This window comes from Falco cherrug, chromosome 14 (assembly GCF_023634085.1).
Source record: "Falco cherrug isolate bFalChe1 chromosome 14, bFalChe1.pri, whole genome shotgun sequence".
Classification (NCBI taxonomy): Eukaryota; Metazoa; Chordata; class Aves; order Falconiformes; family Falconidae; genus Falco; species Falco cherrug.
The window spans coordinates 11,381,912-11,391,709 of record NC_073710.1 but is presented as its reverse complement, the minus strand read 5'-3'; the positions used below and the strand labels follow the sequence as shown (position 1 = coordinate 11,391,709).

The 9,798-nt window shown below is 42.8% G+C and overlaps 1 protein-coding gene across 2 annotated transcripts in view; it reads left to right on the top strand.

The window, feature by feature from the left end:
- Positions 1-9,798, top strand: part of RHPN2 (rhophilin Rho GTPase binding protein 2) — a 30,867-nt gene continuing 21,069 nt past the window's right edge. The window contains exons 1-2 of one of the 2 annotated variants that reach the window (XM_055726771.1): positions 57-183; positions 2,819-2,956. Coding sequence is in view for 1 of the 2 variants with exons in the window: in XM_055726769.1 (XP_055582744.1) it covers positions 115-183 (69 nt within the window). In the remaining variant the exon portion in view is untranslated. Of the gene's footprint in view, positions 184-2,818; positions 2,957-9,798 lie in introns of both variants that reach the window. The other variant, XM_055726769.1, reaches the window with a different exon arrangement.

The following is a 9,798-nucleotide window of genomic DNA, read 5'->3' as shown; positions in this document are numbered from 1 at the left end:
CCTCCCCGCCACCCCGGAGGTGGAGCCGGGCGGCGCCGTGGGGCAGCGCCGACATTTCCCGCAGGGTCGCGGGTGCTGGCAGCAGCGGCGGAGGAACGGCTGGCGCGCCCGGAGATGACAGACGCCCTGCCGCCCCGCGGCTGCCAGGCGGCGGAGCCGGCGGAGGACGGCTACTTTCGGAAGGTGGGAGGCGCGGGGGCAGCGGGCTGCGTGCCCGGCCGGTTGGGCGGGCCCCCGGCTGCTCTCTCCTGGCGGAGCGTCGTGGGCTCCGTCCCCGCGGCGGCGGGGGCTGCCTCTGCCTCGGGGGGCGGCGGGCGAGGAGGCGAGACGGGGCTCTCGGCTGTGGCGGAGCGCGGCTGGCCGGCCCGGGGCAGGGCAGCGCCCGCAGCCGGGCTGCGGTGGGCTCCCGGGCGGCCGCGGGAGCTATCCTCCGCTGCCTCTGGGCTCGGCTTCACCCTGGAGGCTGGGAGCCCTCATACCCCTGCGGAGCCAGGGAAATTCCACCCGCCGACCTTCTTTTTGTCCCTTTTTTTCTCTCCTTTGCCCCCGCGCTCTTCCCTGATGGCACCTTACTGCGTCCCCTCGCTCGCTCTCTAGTAACTTGCCTTGCGTACCAGTAAGAAAGTTTGCTGGAGCAAGGCAATGAAGTTAACAGACTCATTAGGAAGTTTTTAATGAACATCTGCCCTAATTACTTTTCAGACTGAGTGGGCGGCTTATGCCATAACCTGCACCTTGCGTTCTTTCAGCACAACAGCAATTACAGTGAAGTATGGCCGGTAATGCAGCCCTGGGGGCTGCTGTGAACTTCACCGGAGGTAAAGGGCAGGACGGGCCGTTTTCGGGGAGCCCTGGCCCAGCCTCCCCTCGCTCTGTGTTACCTTCCCCGCACCTCTAACTTCTGTTGATGGGCTTCAGATAGGGGCGTGTAGGTATACACGGTCTAGGTTCTGGCTCTGAGACCATGAACTGGTTATTAAAGAAAAAAAAAATGCACCTCATGCATCAGGTTGTTGCTGCTCTCTGCACAGAAGTACCCCTACGCTGCGCTCCAGCTGCCGCCTGCATTACACGGTAGGGGGGGAACATGTGCTTTGCTCTGTTGCCCTCTTCACAGGCTGTTTGGTTTTTTGCCCCCAGTATTTACCAAATCCCTAAGCCTGCAGGAGCTTAAGTAACAATATTGCCCTTTAGCAGAGGAAGTTTGCAGCCAAAAAGTGCGAAGTTCTACCTGTGCCAGCCATGCCGCAAGGAATCAGTGCTGACACATAAATAACTAGGCAGGCAAAACTTTGACCAAATCTTGTCTGTTACTATAATTTTTTGATGAGTAATCACTTCTTTCTTAGTAGTCCATAGCAGGAAATTACAAATTGTGGCAAAGCTGTAATTATTTAAGAGTTTTCACAGCTATGTTTTCTATGGTGTGGGATGCTCATAGGCTGCCTTGAGGCATGTTAGTAAAAAAAGGTGACTTTTCATGAACTTGTGAAATTCATTAAGTTACATAAACCAACTCTTCCACGTATTTGTCTTTACTGATGGGGACTTCACTTTAATAGTCAAGTTGTGCCTCTTAAGTCGTAAGAGGAGTGTATCTTCTGCACTCAGACTTGCTAAAGGACTGGGTTTGTTTTCAGTTGGATTGTTGTATATTAGGTTTAAGTTCACTGAAACAGCATTAGATTAGATATCCTGGAAAGGAATGAAGTTTTTCTCAATATGTGGAAACACTGTAGATCAGTCTTATACAATCATGAACATCTTTCCCACTTCTGAATTACTTATGTCTTAAAGCAGTAGAAAATGAATTTGATTAAATCTGGGTGAGCCAGTGTTGCAGTGGAACATCCTTCCCTTGTTGTTCCTTCAGATCTTTGAAAGGTTCATCCAGTTTACAAGTGTCTTTAATAAAGTTGTAAACTTCAGATCAGGCTAGATGCTCAAAGCCTTCTGTCCCTAGAAGTTAGGTATAAGTGGGAAACCAGTATTCCTTGTTATACATTAGTTGAATGGTCTCAAAGATCAGAGCTTTCATTCTGACTCAGTAGTTCTAGGAGAAGAGGGGAGAAAGGAAAAAAACCTCCCAACCAAAAGAATCCCACTCGTGGAGTCTTGAACAGATGCAAGTTGTGAACCCAAGGAGGTACTTTTGATGTAGTATCTTTAGGCCTGAAATGTGTATCTGAATGGTATGCTAGGTGATTTCATGTAACTGAAACTAGTGACTGAGCTGTCTATGTGTGTACCTAGGTCCCCCACCCTGCCTCTCCTGAGGTCATTTGTATTGCTTTCCCCTTCCTTTTTGCATCACACTACTCTTTGCTTTCCTGAAAGGATTTGACTGTTGGTTTAGCAGTTTTGTTGGTGCAGAATCACATTGGTTTCCAGGGATAGTCCTTGTGGTTTTAGATTAAAATACATTTATTTAATTTACCTTTTTATTCTATAAGCTGTGGAGCAAGGTGAAAACACTTGCTTTGTATCAGTCCTGCTCATAAAAGGGCTTTCAAGCACTATTTACACAATAAGGTTGCCTTCCATACTGTGCAAGAATATTGTACACAGTGAAATTTTGTAATTGAGAAAAACTGAGCAGTTCATACAATATCAATTTGTTTTAGATGCTTGATATTTTCTTTTGATGAATGGATTACTGTGGGAAGTATGTTCAACCTTTGTATAGTGCCTTGTTGTGTATTACACTTTTTGAAGTCTTAAATACAGCATACCAGAAAACAACCCTCTGTATCCCCAGGATGCAATATGTAAAACAATTTATTTAATTATTGTTTAGTGCCTTTTTTTTTTTCTGTAGGGAGGAGGCCCTGTAAAACTATGACTGGCTTTATGTGAAGGGCCATGACCAGAAATGGGGAAACAAATGCACAATCTTGGTTCCTGCTTCAAATTCTGTTGCCACACTAGAAAGTTAGGCTTGCTGTGACATTGCCAGGTGAGTCTGAGATGTGATGGGTGGCAGCTACTGCAGTCCACTTGCACCCTTTCTCAGACTCCCTCTCTCTGTTCCCTTCCAGTGATGTCAGAGCTGCTCTGTAGGGACCCTTTCCTCTTTCTCTGACCCTGTCTCTGTTGATTATTTCCTTTCTCTTCATGGCAAAAGCCTGTCATGTTTATACAAGCAAAATTAAAATTTCTCAAAACATAGAGGATGCTTTGAGTCCTGGATGCTTTTTTTTTTTTTTTTTTAATACCTAGTTTTAAGGAAGTTACCTGTGCAGCCACACAGGGTATATGCAACTTTGTCAATGTTGCCCTTATTCCCTTCCCTTTATATCTCCCCTCCAAAACAGCCCTCTTTAACCATTTGATCAGCTGCAATTTGAACTGTGAGAAGAATTTTAGTTTTAAAACCAAACCAAACAACAAAATCCTTGCTGGTGTCCTGAAGAGGATATGGCAAAGTAGAAAATAAGGTGCTTCTTCCATCAAAAAGATGGAGCTTCTGTCTAGAACTTTTTACTTTCTGGGAAGATAACTCACCGGGAAACTGGTTCTGCTACTGTTTATCTCTACCATCACATGCGGATAGCTTAGTTCAGTCTATTCCGTGGTACATTGCCAGAGCAAACTGTACCTGCACTCCTGGGTGGTGCAAGTGCTCTTGGACCGTCAGCCTGGTGCCTTGACCTCCTCTGTGTAGAGTTCCTCATTCTTTCACTATTAGTGGCAGCAACCTGTGAATCAGCCATGCACATCCCACACATCCATTCAAATTCTGCCCCCAGTCTGTCTTCCCTATGAAAGAGTCTGTGGTCAGCAGAAAATATGACAAAACTAATGATAAGAGCAAAGAACAATTTGTTTTAAAAGTAGAGCAAGGCATTTAGGCAGGAAGGATTTTTCAGCAGACTGATAGTAATTAAAGCAGGTCTGTCCTCATGTGCTGCTTTGCTTATGTGAGATGCTTCTCCCACCTCTGGGGAAGTTACTCTTTAAGCCTGCCGTGGTTCTGTGGATTGCTTGGCCTCTCAGACCTCTTACTGTTGTTTGTTTCGTTTGTGTTTTTTTCATTTACTTCCGAATTTTTGTGGGAGAAACATCTCTTTTTCAAGCTGTTCTCCCCTTCTGCCCTCCCCCCCCCCTTTTCTTTTTCATTACAGCACCCCACCCCACTAAACCAGTAAGTTTTCACAAAGTAAATATTCCCCAAAACATGTCAGTATACAGAACTTGGGATATTTATAAAGTAGTACTCAGCCAGTCACAGGATCCAATGCTGGCATGGTGATCTAATAGTAGGGCTATGCCTGCCTTGTTTTGGTTTTGTGGGGGTTTTCTTGGGTTTTTTTGTTTGTTTGTTTTTTTGTTTGGTTGGGGTTTTTAGGTGGGTAGGAGCAGAGCAAGGAGGAGTTATCTAGGAAGTTCTTTCTACTGTATCTTTCCCATCTTGGTTTACTGCTTTGTAACACCTTACACAGATTGTAGCTCTTCAGATTCCCTATATCGGTCAGGAAATTGCAATAAATTATAAGAAAAAGCCATAGTTCATTTTCCAAGGTTACCTTTTCTGTACCTCTCCAAGCATCTGCTGGTACAGCACTAAGCATCCTGTCTTCAGTTTGGTTGTTTTGGATAGCAGTCCTTTGTGCTACATAAAGCAGAGCAGTAGGACAGCTAGCTTAATGAATCTTTAGATTCTGATCAGTTTAATGAAGATGCTTATTTTCTTTTCTTTTCCCTTTCTTAAACCTTTGGCTCCATCGGTGAGGCTAGCTACTTATTATGTAGTCCAAGCTGATGATTCAGAAAGGAAGACTGTATATATTAGTCCTCCCTGTCAGAGGAAAAGGCTAAAAACAGAAAACAAGCCATCCTATAAATGAAGCACCAGCCTGAAAATGATGATAGGTATGGTAACCAGCTCATGAATCAACACTTCCCTAATTAACTCTCTCCTTCCCCTCCTCGGCTTTTAGGGTTTCTTCTGCAGGGCTTCCCCCACAACTGTGGTTAATGTATCAGTTTACCAACCTGCTGCACCTGTGCTTCCACTGGGGTTTAGCTCATGTGGTTCTTTTCAGTCATTAGTAGCCAGGCAACTGTCAACATTAGCATTGACACAGGAATATTTATTTGCCTATTTGTTCTCTTTCCACTTGTCTGGCAGGAGAGAAACAACACTGCGGTGATTCATACCCCCATCATGCCATATCCACTCATTATATACAAATTCATAAAACCTAAAACTGAAAGTAGGCCTTCATGTGAAACTAAGAATCATCTGAAACTTGGTTAGTCGAGAGACAGACATATCTGGCAAAATACTAATTTTAATTTTGCGCAGTGAGTGGCTTGACAAGATGGAATAGCGTACAGAAAATAAGTATTTGGAATTTAATACAATAATTAGCTATAAAATTTTATATTTTGTGCCAGGCACTTAGACATGGACAAGTAGACCAGGCTCTGGAAGACCAGGTCTTCTTCCTCTGCACCCACCTCCCACCTTTTTTTTTTTTTTTTTTTAAACTCGGATAAAACTTGTATTATTGGAAGACTTGCAGTATATAGCTAAAATTTCAAAACTGAACTAGTAGAAACATAGAAACATGCAAAGAGAAACTTTCAGTAAAAGAAACAAACATAATAATTTAGCAGGACTTTAGGACCAGTTCTAGAAATACTGGTGTGAATCAATCTGTTTACTACAGTTGCTATTACAGCCAAAGCAGTTACATGCATGAGTTAAATTACATACACGTTTAAATATCTGGAGGATATGGCCATTTGCGTACACTACAGGGCTTGACAAGCAGCACAGGTTGTACTGGCTGGGCAGGAATGTTTTATTTTAAGTAAGAAGGCACACCCAGTTTCAACTCTGTGTCACCTTCACTGTGTGGCTCATCTTAAAAGTTCAAACCACTACTTCATAAATCATACTTATATTAATTTCAAACGCTTACTGCCATTACTCATTGTTTGGCAAACAGTCATGATTTCTGTGTCCATTGCAACTGGATTTCTGATACTAAAAAATACTTCTGTCTTCCAGAAAGAACTTCTTGGCATCCAAATTAAATACAACTGTGTCTTTGTTTGGTACTGGTACTTTGGACAGCTATCTTCTCTCTGTAGTAGGTAATTTCTTAAGGCCTAGAGCCTAAACTTGGAACACCACAAAGATCCTGCCTGTACCCCTTAGACAGGGGATTTTGAGGCTCCTTCAGATGGGAGGTAAGCATTAGTGCCTTGTACAGAAGCAAGATTACTGTTCGTCTACAGTTAAGTATCAAGCCTGGAGTACCTGACTACAGGCTTGCCTAGCTACCCTCTCTGCCCCCACGTAATCTAGAATAAAATATCTCCAAAATCCCATGTGAGTCCTGAACTGTCAGTCAGCCACTTCCTAGCTCCGCTTGAGCTCCTGCTGTTGAGCTGGCTGTGCCTGGTGTGACAGAGACAGTGTCATGTTGAGATCCCACAAGCATTCGTAATACAACTGTTTGCCAAATAAATGTGTATGGGATAACATTTATAAACTTGAAAATAAAACCCAGCGGGGTGTCCTGCCACCTAAGCTCAGGCATTAATTCTAACAAGAGATGAGCAGCAATCCCATTGGAATCTGTCAGCACACCCCATTAATTAGTCAGAGGATTGCTATCAAGCATGCAGGACATGCATGTTTATTTGTCTAATACCAGTGTCTATTTCTTTCAGATGTTACCTGGTTAGGTAAATAAATGACATATGGCAAGAGTCTTTAACTGTTGTCTAGGTCTTGCCTCTGATAATGATATATTAAAAACATATCAGCTTCCTGATTCTGCAGTTCAGCAGTGCTATTCAACCAAGCAGGAAGGAATAAAGTAGCTAGCTAACTGAACTTTAGATTTTGAAAAGCTTTTTATTGGTTCAGGAGCTAAGGATAATAATATTTAAGTAGCTCAAACACTTAATGAAGTGCAGCTATGCTCTGAGGGGAAAAAAGGCTCTAAAACTTGATAGCTGAGTTTACTATTCGAACTGTCTTCACAGAAACAAGTACATTGAGTAACTTTGCTTTTTTTCCCTCCAAAATGCATGCAATGAGAGTTTAAATTGTACTCCACTCCTGATCATTTTTGCAACTTCCTTAGCAATAACCATTCTGTTGTCGCTATTTAATTAATTTTACTGATACCATATAAGCCAGGGTAAAATCCAGTCCCCTCTCTAAGTTGTCCTGACTTGGCAAAGAGATAAACAGTAATTAAGTGAAGCATCTAGCATCCTGTTGACAAGAAATGAAACAGTAGGTGTGGAAGCTGCTGGGAAGTTTGGCTGCCAGATATTGTAATGAACTGAACATTAACATTCTTGGGGTAGTCCAAATGTGAACCAAGTACAAATGCTGTCTGGGAAAGGGATCTTCTACATGGAGGGAAACAAAATTAAGCACTTTCTGGGACCTGTCTGCTAAATAACCTTTTAGTACGCAGAATTTGTGCTTTACACAAGGAGGACTTTTCCCTTGATTGTGTATTTCCCATAGGTTTTTTTGCAGATATTGGTTATTTTCACTGTCCTATATGCAGACTTCTATCCATCAGTTTTCTGGCAGCCTGATTACAATAAAGGTTTTAAGCCTGTAAATGAACACAAACTAGCTGAGCATCCCCATCCCCTGCGCAGGAGATATAAAAAGCGATGTTTTCCAAAAGGTAAAATGTGAGTTCCTTATAGGCCTTGAGAAGTAAATGGGAGGTATATGCTTGCAGCTGGTGAGCCTGTCCTGGAAACAGTCTCCTCTATCCACAAGAAGCCTTTCATCTGGGAGACAAAAGTGCTGCACTTCCAGGCACACTGGAGGTGATGCGGATACCTCAGTCTGTCACTGCCTTGTCCTCCTAGGCTCCAGGGCTGGTTTTGCTTTAAAGCTTCATACAGAGATTAGTGGCTGGTCCTGAAATGCAGGGAAACACCTCTGCCACTTTTTTCTCTTTGCACAGAGTTTAAGATCATTGTAGTTTTGTGCTCATTGTTCAATGGGAGCTTGTTTGATTTCTGGGCTGGAGCTTGATCAAAGGTCCACTGAAATAAATGCACCACTTCTACTGAGCTTCATAGGCTTGGGAATCAGGCAGCTGATCTTCCTGAAAAAATTCCCAGAAGTAGAGCTGTAAAGAAGTATTTGGATGATGTAATGAAACTTGTTTGGCACACAGGAAGGGCAGGGAGTTCTGGAAAGAAGCTACAGCTTTGCAGAGAAAATGAAAACAAGGGCAAGGCGAGGTTAAGTTTAGGAAGGATGCTTGTACTAAGTGGTCAAGAAAAAAGTTGGAAGAAAGCATCACAGACCTACACAGGGATACAGAGATGACAGGCCCAAGATGAGGATCAAGTATTCAAACTGAATGCAAACAGCAAGAAATAATTGGCAAGGTTCAAATAAAAAATGGCATGGATAGAAGAATGAGTACCAGTAGCAGAGAAAGATTACACAACACAAAGTGCAGAACAAACATAGAAGGAAAAACAGCGGCAGCCCAGAAAAAAGCAGGCTAAGAGCAGAAAGCAACTTGTGGATACAAGGCCATGTTGTACTTTCAAGTTTGCCTTGCTACTATGTCTGTGAATAAACACGTGTAAAGGAGCAGAAAGCATTTGGTAGTTAAAGGTCTACTTGTAATCAGAGGTGAGTGAATGAGTTTGCTACATCTGCATGTCCTCGCCAGGAAGATGATAATCTTCTATGTATTTATTGTGCCTGGTGCCAGTGCTTTCTCAAAGAGAGCATATACTGCACACCCAAGTGTTGGGCTTCTGCTGTATTTCAATGCAGAAACATTTTTTGCAAATGTAGTAATTTGATGTGGCGTGGTTTTAAAAGTTGTTTGGCAAATGGTGCTTCTGAAGATGTGTGCACAAGCCTCCTGTCATTTTACCTGTTTGTTTAAAACTTTTCAGACCAGGGGTTTTAAATTAACGGTATTAGACTATGGTAATCTGGATTGATCAGCTCATTTCTCTGTTGTCAATTTATTTTAACTTGCCAGCCCTGAAAATATGAATTGAACTTCAAGTAGATGATTAGAACTTTATGTTCTGTTTAAATACTGGCTTTTGCTGTGCTGGTATGTCGTTGCCTGACCACTCATAATTAGAGCTTGTTTGAGAGGCTTTTAAATGCTGTTATATCAAAACCAAATTTTTGTCAGCAAAACTTAAGAGGGAGAGGTCCAAACCAGTGCATAATAATGTGGTTGGAGTACTTGAGGGAAGACTTGTATGAGATCTGAGCCGCCTCCTTGTGTAGTGCCTGATCCAGTAGGATCTTGACAAGCTTTGTAATGATACCCAGCAACACCGCTCAGGACATGCTCTGCTTAAGGGTAAGCCTTAAAACAGAGTGGTCTTACTTGCTTGAGAATCACTACTTAAGGCTGCAGGGATGTGCTGGTTGGCTATAAATGAGTGCTAATATTCAAAGCCAATTGATACTTTAAAAAAGGGGGAGGGCAAGGCAAAGAATAAAAAAGTGGAAGTGAAACTTCTAACCTGTTTAAATAAGGTATTAAGATTGTGGTTCCCTCAACAAAAAAAAAGACAAGCAGTCCTATTCATCGGTAACAGTTTCAGCTTATCAGTGCTCAGCAGAATAGAATGGCTCAGTCCTGCTCAAACACAAGTTGCAGTCGTTTGAGTCTTGTGCTTTGTGTAAGGTGTGCACATACACAGGACCATTCTTGTGAATTCTGGATTCCATGCTTTGCTTTTTCAGGGCTTAATTTGATGAGTGTCTGAAGGTATAATAATCATCTTACCCTGTCAAGTTCTACTATTCCATAT